The sequence below is a fragment of the Choloepus didactylus genome, chromosome 23, assembly GCF_015220235.1.
Source record: "Choloepus didactylus isolate mChoDid1 chromosome 23, mChoDid1.pri, whole genome shotgun sequence".
Classification (NCBI taxonomy): domain Eukaryota; kingdom Metazoa; phylum Chordata; class Mammalia; order Pilosa; family Megalonychidae; genus Choloepus; species Choloepus didactylus.
In genome coordinates, this window is record NC_051329.1 from 19,042,662 (window position 1) to 19,057,764 (window position 15,103).

General features: G+C 58.5%; 1 protein-coding gene across 2 annotated transcripts in view; it reads right to left on the reverse strand.

Moving 5' to 3' along the window:
• The window catches only part of PXN (paxillin), a 45,325-nt gene that overhangs the window by 2,302 nt on the left and 27,920 nt on the right, over positions 1-15,103 (reverse strand). The window contains exons 2-14 of one of the 2 annotated variants that reach the window (XM_037816758.1): positions 9,635-9,861; positions 9,131-9,246; positions 8,557-8,693; positions 8,241-8,442; positions 7,417-7,552; positions 4,992-5,900; positions 3,650-3,916; positions 3,160-3,453; positions 2,496-2,585; positions 2,053-2,223; positions 1,756-1,929; positions 1,058-1,139; positions 776-924 (exon numbers count right to left, since the gene is read on the reverse strand). In XM_037816758.1, coding sequence (XP_037672686.1) covers positions 776-924; positions 1,058-1,139; positions 1,756-1,929; positions 2,053-2,223; positions 2,496-2,585; positions 3,160-3,453; positions 3,650-3,916; positions 4,992-5,900; positions 7,417-7,552; positions 8,241-8,442; positions 8,557-8,693; positions 9,131-9,246; positions 9,635-9,861 — 2,954 coding nt within the window. The remainder of the gene's footprint in view (positions 1-775; positions 925-1,057; positions 1,140-1,755; positions 1,930-2,052; positions 2,224-2,495; positions 2,586-3,159; positions 3,454-3,649; positions 3,917-4,991; positions 5,901-7,416; positions 7,553-8,240; positions 8,443-8,556; positions 8,694-9,130; positions 9,247-9,634; positions 9,862-15,103) is intronic. The other variant, XM_037816757.1, reaches the window with a different exon arrangement.

A 15,103-nucleotide genomic window follows, 5' to 3' on the forward strand; every position in this document is an offset into this window, starting at 1 on the left:
AGCTGTCCCTTCAGGCTGGGCCAGGGGAGCCAGGGCAAATCCTAGCCTGTCTGGCAGGAGGTGGTTATCAACATCACACTCTCAGGGACTCCTGCTGGCTAAGTACTTCCCGTGTGCCAAGTGCTGTGCTAAATGTTCGTTTGACACTGCCAGCAGAGGAAGCAACCAAGGCACAGAAGTTAAGTGACTCGCCCAAGGTCATAAGCCTGGATTCAAGCCCAGGTCTGAATCCTGCACACTTAGCCAGGCACTGTTAACAGTGTTGCAGAAAACCCTGGTGCTGATAAAAGGGTCCTGTGGTCAGACTCTGCATCCCAGATCCCCACTGGGAGATTCTCATGCATGTTTGAGTATGAAAGGCTCTGAGAAATCCTGCAGTGAACAGGGTTTCCCAAACTTATTTAGTCAAAGAGCCCTTGTGGAATCCCTGATAACATCTTGTGGGGCCCTAATATTCCCCAGAATGCAGTTAGGACACCATTGCCCATTTCTCTCAAAGCTGCTCAAATACTTGCATTATCTCACTTAAGCCTCACATGCTCTTGACCCCAGTATGACCAGCCCCAGGGCCGCCGCCCAGAACGAGCTGGGGGATGTGTCCACCTTGCTCTGGGTCTGTCTCAGCCTCAGGACAAGCCCTGGCCCACACCCCATCAGGCTTGAGGGACTGTGCCCTCTGCTTGCTCATCCCATTAATAACCCATAACGAGGCCACTGCGCACTGGCGGAGGCCCTTCTTTCTCTCCCCGTGCCCAGATGCAATGGGACTCCTTACCCGGCACACAAAGCACTCAGGATGCCACAGGGTGTTGAGGGCCGAGATGTAGTTCTCTAGGATGGCCCGGGCACAGCCGCCACACTTGGGCGCGAACATGTCGAAGTAATCCTTCCGGCAGTAGGCCTTGCCGTCTTTCTCATGGAATCCTGGGGGGCGGGGGTTGGAGGAACAGAGTTAGGGCCTCCAGAAGTGGGGCTACCCCAACCCCTGCATCAGCAAAATCACCCAACCACCCCCACGCCTGGGCCCTCCCGGGTGGGCCAGCCCACTGGTCAGTACCTTCGGGACCAAAGAAGGCTCCACACTGGGCACAGAAGAAGTGCTCTGGGTGCCAGGTCCGGTCCAGGGCCGTCACCACTTTCTGTGAAGGGGAAGTGTGGGGTCAAAGGTGAGCTGCCTGCCCTGCGGCACAGGCCCCACAACTCAGACCCACGGGGAGGCCCTCTTCTGCCCCAAGTCCAGCACAAACAGCCAAGGAATCACCTCCCAAGAGCGGGGTCTCTCCTATTAATCCACGGAGAACTCTTACACACGGAGAGGTGTGACGGCTACCAGACACTCTCTCTCCTTTAATCCTCACATGGGGCCTAGATCATAGGTTCACTGCGATCCCCATTTTATAATGAAGAAGCTTAGGCTCAGAGAGGTCAGGCATTTCCCTCACATCACACAGCTGAAGAGTGAGGGTGCCAGTGTTCATTCCGTTTGTCTAGTTGGAGCTCCGAACCCCTGGGAGTCTCCACAGGCAGGATGGGAGGTGGAAGGGAGGTGGGGCCGCCCGATGTGCATTAGACCAGCCTCTGGCTCAGGCCCAGGTTGGAACCCCAGCCCAAGCGCGCACCAGCAGTGTGAGCTTGGGCATGTGACAGGCCCTTTCTGAGCCTCGGACGGGCACCACCTGACCCTCAGAGGGCTGCTGTGAAGACGGGGCACCTCAGCAGGTACCTGGCATGGTGCATGGGTAAGGGGGGACTCACATCCAGGATAGGACCGTTGCAGTAGTAGCAGCGTGGAGAGAAGAGGTTGTGATAGTCCTTTTCACAGTAGGGCTGGCCGTCCCGCTCGAAGAAGTTCCGGGACCCGATCTCCTCCTGGCAGTGGGTGCAGACGAAGTGCTCCGGGTGCCACGTCTTCCCCATGGCGGTCACAACCTGAAGCAGGTGATGGGATGTGGTTCCAGGCTGAGGCCCACCATGGAACACTCAACACAGAGGAGCAAAGTCCCCGTGCCCACCCGCAGCCCCCCACCTCCCGCCACCTCTTGCCCACCTCACCTGCCCGGCAATGGGCTTCTTGCAGGCCCCACAGACCCCTTTGGCGACCGTGGCAACACCCAGCTTGTTCAGGTCAGACTGCAGGCTCCCCAGCATGCTGTCTAGCTGGCTACCAGGCTTTGGGGCTCCCCCAGGGGGAGAGCTGTTCCCCGCCTTTCCCTGGGCCATGAACTGTGAAGACAGGGGAGGGCCAGTCAGGACCTCTGGGGCTTGGAATGTGGTGTCTCACAGCCACACACCAGGGGCTCTGGTCCTTCCCGGACAGCTAGGATGATGGAGGACTAAAGAGCCAGGGAGGAGTGGCCCCAGGAAGGCATCCTGTCGGTCAGAGGGGCTTGCTCTTGGGCCCCTGGAGAGTCAGGGCTCCTGGCACCCTGCTGGCATGACCGAGCCCAGGGAAACATGACAAGCAAGAAACTAAGCCCCCGGCCCTTGGCACTGACCCCTCCCTCGTCTGGCCCTTGGCTGCCATTCGGAGACGAGCCGGCCACCCAGCACATCTCTCCATCCATTTTTTGTTCCAGGTCCTGCATCTTAGATAGGGGGAGAAAAGAGAATAAGAAATATATATATATATATATGAAGGAAGAAAGAATAAGAAACCCTGTCACTGGATCAATTCACAAAGGGGAATTTAGGATGAAAAAAGAGGATTTTTTCCCCCTGGTACTACCAAAATCCAGAGAAAAACAACCCAGAGAGAAAAGCCCAGAGGAGATGAAGAGGGAGAGGCAGCCAGCCGAAGGCATGGGATACAGTCAGGAGAGATGACCTGGGGTCAGAGGGCAAAGAGGCCTCTCCAGGTACTGGGCCTGGGGGTTGGAAAGGAGACGGGTTTCCGGTTTCTGCTCTAGGACTGGCTTCCTCAGATGGGGGCCTGGGCAGAATCCAGGGACAGCCAGGAAGGGCAGGCAGAGGGGAGCCCCACAGGGAAGCGAGGCGGGGGGCAGAGAATAAAAGGAAGGGCTGTGGTCACTGGGCTGGGGTTGCAAATGAAGGGACAGAAGGGCACCAGCATGACTGAATGTGCCAGTGGGTTTGGAGGGTAGTGCTCAGGCCCCAGGACAGGGAGGGCTGGGCCAGCGCCAGGGCCCCTGGCACGCCTGCCTGCAGCGGGGGGAAGAGTGGGTCCTCGTCGGTCTGACAGCCCACGGACCTCCCGGCGTGGGGCGCAGGAGTGGGAGGGGTGGGGCCCTGCACATCCCCATTGAAGGGGTCTTCCCAGGCGCTCTGGACCCCAGGAGAGACACGGGTAAAGGCGGAGGGCCCCGGGGGCAGGGGAGAAGAGCTGCTGCTGGCCGAGGCGTCTCGGTGATGCTGGAGCAAAGGGACAGGAGGAGAAGGAGCCAGAACAGAGATGGTTCTTCTCAGGGGAATGGGAGAGCCGGGAGGGAAGACCACCTGGGAAGAAAGGAGGGCAGAGGAAAGCATCAGCTCAGCGAGCGGGGGGGACAGAGGGGTGGCGTCCCCGGCTCCCCCCAGCCCTTCCCACTCAGCTCTCCCACCAGGAGTGACCCCAGCCTCACAGGAGCACAGAAAACAAGACCACCACCCCTCAGTCTCCCGTCCGGCCAGTCCCTGGCCACCTCCCGGCTACCTTCTCTACGAGCTGCCCCCCAGCCCGCCGCCCACGTGGCTGCACGGTGATGACGACCCCCTCCGTCAGCCAGTCCTCTGCAGAGGCCCCCGCAGCCCCCTCGGCCTCCGGCTGGATGCCCAGCCGGCCCTGCAGCTCCGCGATGAGCCGCTCCTGGGATGGGGTCCTGCTCAGGGTGGCGGGGTCCCGCCGGCGGCGAGGGGAGGGCTCCCGGGACATAGGGTGCACGTGGCCTGTCTCCCGGCTCCTCCTGATCACAGAGCGAATCTGAAGGGCGGGGAGGGAAGCCGTCACAGTCCCGCTCTGGGCTGGGGTGTGATGCTGCTCAGGCCACACTTGGGGGCCCTGGGGAAGGGAGGAACAAAAAATGCCAGAGAAGCCAAGCAGAGGTGGAGGTAAAGGCAGCAGGCAGGAGGTCTCTGGGATGGAGATCAAGGCAGAGCAGGCTCCCCTGGCAGTGCCAGCCACAGACCCAACCCTCACCTGGTGCCAGACACTTAACTCCCAGGGCCTCAGCTTCCCCGTCCTTAAAATGGGGTCATAAACCTACATCTTCACCAGTTAAAAAAAAAAAAATGGGGCAATGGTATTTTCTTGGCCTACCTCATAGGGCTATTAGGAGAATTATTTGTGAGGATTTAAGTGGAAGCTCTAGAAGAGCCTAAGGCTTTTTTCTTTCATTCTTTCTTTCTCTTTTCCTGATTTGCAATAGAAAATAGTCTCTTTTCCTAGTAAATCTCTTAACTAGCTTTTCTTCTTACAAAACCTTCTTGTTTGTAGAGTTCTCTTATTTGTTTGCTTGTTTTTGAAAGAGCATAAAATTTTAACCAAGCGAGAAGCAAAATATAAAATCAACCACCACTCTGGAAGTGCCATGTGCTGTGTTCTAAGCACTTTCCAGGCATTACGGTAATCCTCTAGCCAACCTCAGGGGGAAATGTTCCATCATTACCCCCATTTTAAAAATAAGAAAACTGAGGCTGGTGGGGGTTGCCCGCGGTCATATCCACAGCCAGTGTTGGAGGTGGGGTTTGCTTCCAGGTCTGTCTGATTCCAAAGCCCATGCTTTTAGCCATTTCACATACATCATGATGTCAGAGGTAGCTCTTCTAAAGAAGAAAGCTTCAAACAAGCAAAAGGGGTTGCTGCTAAGGGAAATTCTGGGGTCCAGAGAGCTCTGCTGGCCCCACAGAACCCACTGCTGAGTGCTGGTCATCAGGATCGCGGGCCACGGTGTCTGTATTTTCTGCCCAAACACGCATGGGGTGGGAGGCTGCATGCAGTTAGCGAGGCGTGCAGGGGCCGGGCCACACTCAGAGCAGCCGTGCGAGCGGGAGCCTGCCTGGCTGGACGTGGAAATCCGCTCCGTGACACTGGGCGTGTCCGTGACCGTGAGGTGCGGCAGCTCCAGCTGCTCCTTCCTGGCCTCGGTAGCAGCTTCAGGGGTACTCTCGGGGCTCCTTGGGGTCTCAGGTCCCTGGCTTGGCCTGATAGGGCTCCCCGTCTTGGGCATCTCTCCATCTAGCTGCTCCTTCTCGACTGGGGCAGGGTGGCTGCTTTCCAGCCCCAAAGACTCTGGCCTTGCCGCTTTTCCCCACTGTCCACTCTCCTTCGTGAACCTCCAGGTGTCTGGGAAGATGGCCTGACGGTCCATAGCTACGAGAGCCGGCTCAGCTACTTCCCTGAAGGTGAGTGCAGCTCCACATGGAGCCTCGGGCCTGGACACCTCCAAAGTGCCCAGACGCTCCCAGGTGACAGCCACAGTCTCCTCTGGGCACAAAGGATTGGCCGGTAGCCCCTGGGGGCCTCCAGGCTCCTGGGGACCTGCACAACTAGCTCGGGTGAGAATGTCGCAGGGGGAGGCCCTGGAGAGCTCACTGTGGAAGTTCCATGTGTCCCTGGTGGGGCCTTCCTTCCACCCTCGAGCCTGGCTCTCTGCACCCAGTGGGCCCTGAGAGCCCTCCCCAGAGGGAGCTATTGAGTTGGGGGTATCAGGCGTCACCCCAAGGCCAGCCACTTCAAGCCAGCTGGGGTGCACAGGAGATAGGAGGCCCCGTCTATTATCCTTTTCCTCAACGCACAGGCCCCCCAGGGTATGGCCTTGGCCTAGAGGGGAGGCTTTAGTGGTGGATGGCAGGAAAACAGAGGGTGCGGGAAGAGGAGGAGGAGGAGGAGAAGGCATGTTGTGTGGGGATGGAGTGGAGCTGAGCCGCAACCCCTGGGAATGCAGGACCACAGCAGAGGAGCTGGTCTGGAGAAGGAGGAAGAGAAAGACAGAAGGGAGAGGAGAGAAGTGAGGAAGGAGGCTCACTGCCTGGGGTGGGCTCAGCCTTAAGGCTCAGAGTCACTCTCTGCATTGACCGAGGTGGTCGTGAAGCTGAAGCTTGGGGACTCACCCTGGAAGAAAATCCAGACCCCAAAGAAGGCTCTCCTGGGCTCCCCACCCCTGATGCCCATCAAGCTCAGGCAGCAGCTACTAAGCCGGGCCTGTGGGACCAGCCTTACCGCACTCAGAGTAGGTACGAGGGAGAAAAGGCTAAGAGTGCAGTGGACAGATGAGGGGACAATGCTGGGAGACAGGTGACTAGGGAGGACAAATTGAGGCAGAGTCCGCTGCAGGCAGCTGTCCTCCTCAGCCCGCAGCTGTGACTCCTCCCAGACAATCCCTTCCTTACACAAGACCAAGCTCTAGGGCACAGCCAGCACCAGGCGGCTTCTCCTGCCCGGGCATGGGGACGCTGAACATCTCAGAAAGCAACAAGAGCCTTAAAGGCACCAGGGACAGGGCTCCCTCGAGCCAACGTCTGAATCTGCTTCTGAAGCACTAACATGGAGGTTGGAACCACAGCTGGCAAGGGTCACAATCCCAAGCTCACTCCCCACCCACCCCAGCCGTGCTCCCACCCCCCACCGTGAAACCCCAGCTGAACGCAGGCTAGAAGGCACCCTCAGGGCCAAGAGCACAAGGACTGCTTGCTTCCCGGCTCATATTCCCTAAGCCAGGCCCCAAAGGTCTCCAGCAGACCCACGTGGAAAGCTGAAGTCAGCAACTGTTGGAAAGTTCTGTCAATATCTGTTCCCACTGAGGTGCTGCTGGCAGGCTCTGCATCCTCTAAATAAAACATCCTGGGCCTGGCAGGGCTGGGGAGCTCGGAAGCAGGGGGAAGGGGCAGCTCAGGCAGGATGGGCCCCGCAGCCTGAAAGGCTGGGTTTCCCACAGGCAGAGCTGGTGGGAACTCCGAGGCCCAGCTGCCAGGCCCCGGAGGGAGAGAGGCAAGAACCAAGGACGGCTGGTGAAGGAGGCCTGTGGATTCAGGAGGTCAGAGGCAGAAAGAAAAAGGATGTGTTGAGGACAGCTGGTATGGGAGATGGGGCTCCAGGGCAATGACCGCTCAGGCACGGGATCCCAAGTCCCACGTGCCCCAGCAGAGGACACCTCCCCCACTGAGGGCAGCCGGCAACACAGGGCCCTTTGTCCGAGCTCCTGATCCAGTTGGCCGGGGTGGCTGGGAGTGCCCAGAGAGGAAGGAATGTCCTTGCTGAGTGCTTCTCTGCCTTCACAGGCTGCCGTGGTGGCTCGATCCCCACGCAGCCCGGCCTGGCCCTCCCCCCGTCATATCTAGCAAGGCCGGGCACTGCGGGGTCCCTGGCTCGGAAACGAGGCACTGAAATGCTGAGGAGCCAAGTTCCAGCTACTCACACTGAGGTGAGGGAGAAGGATGAGAGAGGCGGGTTAGGGCAGGGAAGATTGAGGGGCCATGGGGCACCTTAAAGTCCGACAGTGAGGCCATCAGTTCGTCCAGCTCCCTGGTGGCAGAGGAGGCTGAGATGCGCGTCTGCTGCTGGCTGGAGGTGACTCGCTGGGGGCTGCCCACCTCGCCCTGGTTCACAGTGATGGCGGGGCTGCGGGCAGGCATGGTGTCAGCAGGGACCCTCTCCCGAGGGTGGGATCCCCAGGGCAGCTCTGACACCGCGGCCCCACCAGCTCCCAACCTCTCCTGGGCACCTGTCACAGGGAGGGGAACAGAGCCAGGGGACAGAGCTCTGCGGTGACCTGACTTGGGAGAAGGGAGGGCAGAGGCCCCTGGCCCTCCTAGCCCAGGGGAAAGCTTGCCTTTTAAACAAGCCCAAGCACCCTGTGTGCACCCTCCACAACAAAGTATGTACGTGTCAGGACTAAAACTTAACAAAATAGCTAATTTATTAAGCATTTACTATGTGGGCTATGCGCCAAAATCATTCCAAGGGCTTCACATACATTATTTGGTTTCAACCCTATTATTATCCCATATCCCCCTGTCCCATTTTACAGATGAGAAAACTGAGACTTGAGAGCTGGCATTTAGGAAGTGGCAGAGCCAAGATTTAAACCCCAGCGTGGCTCCAAAGCCTGTGCTCTCAGCCACTAAGCTCCAGGTGCCCTCAGCTCATTCCGCCTCTGTCTCTTCTGACTGAGACTCGGTGGAAGTAGGGGTGGTGTTGGCCGTGATTTGCCGCTGGGCCCCCAGTGCCTGGCACAGGGCCTGGCACATAACGGGCACTTGTGGAGAGAATGGAGGGCACCAGGGTGCAGCAGGCGGGGGACACTCACACAGGGCTGGGCACGGAGCTCTCCAGCTCATCCAGGAGACTCTCCACACTGGGCCGCACGTCCTCCAAGCCGCGGCCCCCGTTCCGCTTGGGCTTCTCTTTCGTCATGGGCCCGGCTTTGCCCCCCAGGGAGCTGTTATTCTCCGGGACGCTGTAGTGGGGGCTCAGGGCCCCAGGTAGCGGGGGGCTCGAGTTGGCCTCATCTTGGGGAGAGGGAGAGAGAAAGGCTGCCTAACCCTTGAGCCCTCCGGGGACCCAGGGAATGGCAGCCGAGTCTGGGAGGTCTGGCAGGCCCCAGGCCCAGGAACCAGACCTACCTGCAGGGAAGCCGGGGGGGTTGTGCTGCACGGCGTTCAGTTCCAGCAGCAGGCGGTCGAGTTCAGAAAGGTTGCTGCCCAGGGAGGAGCTCATCACGGTGGGTGAGGGCTCAGCCGACTTCTGCTTGTTGGGGAAGCTTCAGGAGGCAAAGGGAAGGAGACGGTGAGAGATGCTCCCCAGCCTTGGACTGGCTTGGCGGCCCCCAAATTCTCAAGAAGAATAAGACAGAGGAATAAGCCTCTCCTGACAAGAGGACAGAGTGGAGAAGGGGATGTGGTAAGAAGTGGGTGGGGGAAGGAAGTCTTGCTTCAGTTCCTCTCCTACCCAGAGGGGCTGTGCCTCCCAACCCAACCACTGCAAGGAGATAAGGTGGACCAGCCAGGTGAGCGACATCAGGAGTCTTGGGGCCTCTGAGGCAGAAGCCCTGAGGGCCAGTGGCCAAGCCTGGTCCCTGGCCTCCCACCCTGGCCTTGGCATCACACAGGGCAGGCCTCAGCTGCCTCCGGCCCCGGCCAGGCCCCCGAGATTTGCACGGCAGAGGGGAAGACGCCTGAGGAGGGGCTGGGGCTGCACCTGTAGACGTGCTCCTCCTCGCCCGCGCGAGGACACGGTGAGCCGCTGCCGTCCTGGGGGAAGGAAGCACTGGGAGCTTTGGCACTGGAGCTGTACACAGTTGACGGGGATGGAGGCTGCAGGACAGAGAAAGCTCAGAGGTCAGGTGGGACAAAGGCCTTCCCCCAGGGGAAGAAAGGGATTGGGGGACAGAAACAACCCCAAGTCACCCCCAGGAGGCCCCTGCTCACAGCCAGTCTCACCAGGGAATTTCCAAGTTCTGGCAGAGAGACCAGTGATTAATATGTGGTTCATTACCACCCCACCACCACCACCATGTGATAGGTGGGAAAAACAGCATTGGGTTGGGGAGAGCTGGACACTTCCTGGTCCCTCTCCCCATTTCCCTAATTCCCCTGATTTCATTTCTCCCCCACCACCACCCCCGCTCCCCAAGCCCCTGCTAGGCAAGCTCTTTTATCTCCCAAAGACTCTGGGGGCTCCCCACCCCTGTGCCCTTCTTACCTGCTGGTGGGCAAATCGGGGGCCGCCAGGTTGCCACTGGTCTAAAGGATCAAGAATCGTGCCATTGAGGGCCTCGCTCGATGGGGGTGGGGGGACAGGGGGTGGCACTGCGATCTCCTGGTATGTGTGGTTTCCAGTTGGGTATGAGTAGGGGGTCTCCTCAGACAAGAACACGGGCCGTTTGGAGATGTGGGAGGTGGTGGACTCCAAGTCCGCTAACAGGGCATCTGCAAAAAGAAGGCAGAGGGAGAGAGGGTGTAAGAACCAGGGATCCAGGGAGCTCTCCAATGGCAGTGCCCTCCCTACCTGCGCCCTGAGAGTTAATGACTTCTGAGCACCTGCCCCACCCTGGGGAGAAATGACCAGCCTCAGGGCAGGAAGATTCCAGCCCAGCCGAGCCTGGCTAGGAACCAGCTCCCAAGGCTGACCTTCTCTGCCCTGCCCGAGACTGCAAGTGCTCTTGAGGGCGTTTGAGGCTGCTCCTTGGGGCTCTCCTACCTCTCTCCGGGAATCGGGCACCTGGCTCTGCGTTCCCTCCCAACAGGGCCGTGCAGCGGGCTGGCTGCGAGTGAGCAATGCCTGCCTGGAACGCGGTGCTCTGACTCCGCAGGGCAGCGGGAGGGGCTCCACGTCACGGGGAGGGGCCCGGGCACTTCCAGGTCCTGCTTAATTTCTGAGAGCTGAGGCTTTCTCAGCCCCCAGCCCGAAGGGGACATGTTCCTGCACTCCTGACCACGTGGAAGCAGAAACCCCAGCTCCGAGCTCCTCCCGCGAGTCCAGGGGATGGGGTGAGGTGTGTGGGGAGGTGGGGGGCTGGAACGAGGCTGGTGCAGCGGTCCCCACCCCCCTCGGCTGAGCGGGGGGCAGAACTGCTCTGTCGGCTGTTTCTGCTGAAGCCTGGCGAGCAGCCCGGCCCCAAAGACTTCAGGGCCCCGCTCTTCGGCTTTTAAGAGCAGCAAGGGAGCTGAATCGGCCCTCGGGTGCAAGCTTCCATTACCCCAGCACTGGGCAGCCAACAGGGGACCCCTGGATCTTCCCAGTCTCCAGGCAAGAAGGTGCAGCTGGAGGGTCAGGGGTAGGAACTGCTGCTGTACCCAACTGCACCCCTCCCTTCCGGGGACCCACAATAGCCCCAGCCCCGAGAGCTGGGGCCGGATGCCACGCCCTCACTCCCACCCTGCTCAGACTCGCTCACTCATCAGCTCCCTGGGGATGGAACCCCTGCCCCGGGGGCAATCACCAGACAGCCCTGGCTGTAATCGCCATTTGCTAGTAACAAGCAGGGGGACCAGGCGCTTTGCAGCTGTCATCTCAGTCACTCTCCAGAATCCCCCGTGAAGCTGGAATTTTGATCCCCCCTTTACAGGTGAGGAAATGGGCTCTGAGAGGTGAAGGATAATATCGCTAGGGAGTGAGGGGATCTTCCGACCCCCCCCAAAAGCCCCAAAACCCTAAAAACCAGCCTGCAAGAGGCTGCTGTGATTCCAAGATGATGTCATATTTAAATGGTACAACTTCCTGAGTGTCTGAAGGGTCCCAGTCTGATCCTCCATTGTCCCCACCCCCATTCAGAGCAGAGAAGAGACCCTCACCCCGGGTCTCGGTCCATGCGCCCACCCCTTCTGCTCACAAGCCTCAAGGGTGCCCACACGTACCCCAGGCTCCTGCCAAGACGGCCGAGGGGCAGCCCGATCCGAGGCCCAGGACCCTGGGGCCAGCAGCCCAGGTCTCCCGCCCTCCAACTTCCCTTCCAACTTCCGGGGAAGGTCAGTTCCTGCAGCCCCCTCCCCCTCCAGGTCCTTTGGACTAGGTCTGACTTCCTCCCTTGAGCAAACCGGAACTAGAGGGAGTCAGTGTGCGTGTTTAGGTGACAGTGGAAAAGAGCCAATCCCAAAGGCCTCTACACAGCCACACCTGCTACCTTAGCTTTACCACTATCCCCATTTCCTGTGGGCCCAATTCAGCAGGGGCTGGGTCCCTCGTTCACCCTCCATGGCAGAGCCAGTGGGGAAACCCCACGTCAGCTCCCCAGCTCAAGTGCGACAGTGATAACAGGAGCAGCACCTGTTTGGGGCCCATTAACAGGTACCAGGAGCTTCACCTGTCTTCCGACAGAGATGGTAAAACTGAAGCTCAAAGAGGCCAAGTTGTGTCCCCACACTGCCAAAACTGGTCCAAGTGACCAGGCTGGGACCGGAACTCGAGTCTCGGGCTCCAAAGCACTCAATGGAAGACAGATGGCCAACCTCCCCCAGCAAACCTTCTGAAGCAGGGACTCCACGACCCACTACATCAAACACCCTCACCCCTTCACACATGCTGTGATCCTCAGTAAAGCCTAGTCCATTCATTGCTTCAACGGGCTCTTTTCAACACTGGTGCATGGGTTAGTTGGACTGTCAGTCAGAGGGTGTGGTTTCCGGGGACAAGACAAAAGATCAATAGTTCTGGAGTCCAGCCAGATGCAAGTTCAAATCCCAGCACCTCTATCTACCTAGAATCCATGGCCATAAAGCAAATTGCAAAGCTAAGCAAATCGCTTAGCTTCTCAGAAACTCTTTCTTCAGTAAAGTGGTGTGAATGACTCCTACCTCCTACCACTGGTGTGAAACTTAAATGAGATAGCATATGCTAAAGAGCATGGAAACTGCAAACATCAAATTTTATTTGCTTTGTGAAATTCAGAAAAAGATCTTCCTCTAAGGAGAACAGGGCACAAGGCATAGTAATGACCAGTTCTCCCAAGTCTTGAGAATCTGGGTAAGATGGGAAAAGGGCAACCTTGAAGAGAAAAAGAAGGTAATAAAGTAACATTCTAAGTGAAATATGTGCATGGAGGACTGGCGGTTTGGTATACTGAGCCCTCTATCTTGGGGCTTGTCCTTATGGAGCTTGTTACTGCAAAGGAGAGGCTAAACCTGCTTATAATGGTGCCTAAGAGTCTCCCCCGAGTGCCTCTTTGTTGCTCAGATGTCACCCTCTCTCTCTCTAGCTAAGCCAATTCGGCGGATGAACTCGCTGCCCTCCCCGCTACATGGGACCTGACTCCCAGGGGTGTAAATTTCTCTGGCAACGCAGGATATGACTCCCGGGGATGAATCTGGACCCGACATCGTGGGATTGAGAACATCTTCTTGACCAAAGGGGGGATGCAAAATGAAACAAAATAAAAGTTTCAGTGGCTGAGAGATTCCAAACAGAGTCGAGAGGTCACTCTGGTGGGCACTCCTACACACTATATAGATAGCCCTTTTTAGGTTTTAATGTACTGGAGTAGCTAGAAGTAGATACCTGAAACTATCAAACTGCAACCCAGTTGCCTTGCCTCTTGAAGACAATTGTGTAACAATGTAGCTTACAAGGGGTGACAGTGTGATTGTGAAAGCCATATGGATCACACTCCCTTTATCTAGTGTATGGATGGATGAGTAGAAAAATAGGGACAAAAACTAAATGAAAAATAGGGTGGGGGGGAATGATTTGGGTGTCCTTTTTTACTTCTATTTTTTATTCTTATTTTTACTTTTTCTGGTATACGGAAAATGTTCAAAAAAATAGACTGGGTTGATGAGTGTACAAACTATATGATGGTACTGTGAACAGCTGATTGTTCACCACAGATGACTGTATAATATGTGAATATATCTCAATAAAACTGAATCTAAAAAATTGAAATATGTATAGCTGTCAGAAAGAAAGCACTTCGTTTTCCATTCTTTCCACAAACTGTTGTCTGAGTGAGAGGGGACCCCCAGCAAGCACCTCCACAAGCCACAGGGTCTCTGTTTAGCACAGCTTTCTCTCTCCCTGCCCTTCGTCCTTGCCTAGTGACCTGAACAGGACTTGGAGTCACTGTCCCTCCAAAGCCGGTACCAACCAAGAATCTAGGAGGCAGCAGGGGAGTGGACTCTGAGCTCTCCTTTGGTCACTACACGTACAAATGCCTGATATCTCCAAAATGGTTAAGGGCCAAAGTCACCCTGAAAGCTCAGCAAACTCCTCCCCTGGCAAACCAAGGAGGGCATGAAGGAGCACATTTGCAGGTGGTGCCCCATTTTAGCAGAGGCAGGTCCCCTAGTTTTCAGCTACAGCTACCCTGGTGCCCAGCTCTAAATACCCCAGGGGCAGGCACAGGGATTCCTTCCACTCACAAGGCAGCCCCACCTTCTGAGAGACTGGTGCTCACTGGAGCACTGCAAGACCACAAGCAGGGCCTCTCTTCCCACGTGTTCTGGGGACACATTCCAGACACCTGTCTAGAAGCAGCACAGGCTCCCTCATTCGGGCTCCGGGAAAGCCTCAGACTCCCTTCGTACAACTCCACTGAAGTGCTGGGTCCAGGCCTGAGACCCGCGGGACATGAGAGAGCTGCCAGGACCACCCGAGTCACCCTGCAGGAGGAAAATCTCCCTGGGGCTTCCCATCCCGTTTCTGGAGGAAACCATCCTGAATTCCGCAGGCTTTTGGCCCCTCTGGGCGGGTTGACAAGGGCCCTGATACCGCCATCCACCGCAGACGGGATGGGCTAACGAGCGGGGTGGCGGTGCAGCTGAGCCGGGTCTGCTGGGAGCAAAGTCCCCAGCCGGCCAGGGGCAAAGGCCACCGAGCTCTGCCGAGCGGAGCAAACAGGGGAGGCCTGTCCGCCGCTGACCACCAGAGGGCGCCATCGGCCCGTCGGCTCCTGCCGCGCGAGTAACCGCGGGTAACCTCGCGCAATCACGGAATTTTCGAACTGGGGAAGACCGGGGAGCCTCGGCCGTGGGCTCACTGGAGAGACCAAGCAGGCTACGAGGAGGAGCGCGAGACGGCCTGGATGCCGAGCCTCCGGGGCCGTGCCTGAACACACGATCAGTTGAACGCGCGACCCAAGAGTGCCGCGGACCGCAGGGCTCGAGGGCTGCCGGCGCCCCCTCCGCAAACCCAGCGCCGGCGGGCGTCTGCTCCCAGCCGGCGGCGGAGCCCGGTGCCGAGCAGCAGCAGCTCAGCGCGCAGCGGCTCTGGGCCAGGAGGCCGCCCCGGGACACCTCAGCAGGCCCTCCCCCGGGGCCCAGGGACGGGAATCATTGGCGCGGGGTGGGGGCCGCCTGGACTGCGGCCGGGACAGGGTTAAGCCGCCGGCGCCCCCGGCCCGCCGCCCCGGGAGGGAGGAAACGGAGGGGCAGGTCCGCCCGCATTCCAGGGCGAATGCCGCAGCTGCGCCCCTCGCGTGCCTATCCCAGCCCAGGGGCCCAGGACGGAGAGGGCCCAGGGGACCCCTCGTTTCAGTCCTTTGGAGAGACTCCCAGTGTAGGAAGGGGCCCAGAGCACTGAACTGCCGGAAGACGGGTCTGCCTCCACCCCCACCCCTCGCCCCAAATCCCCAGCCCGGAGCACTGAAGCAGTTAGAGCCCCTGCTCCCCTCAGGCCACTAACGTGGGGGCCGTCCCCCAAGACCACAGCTCTGAGGACCCGGGCTGACACACTGACACA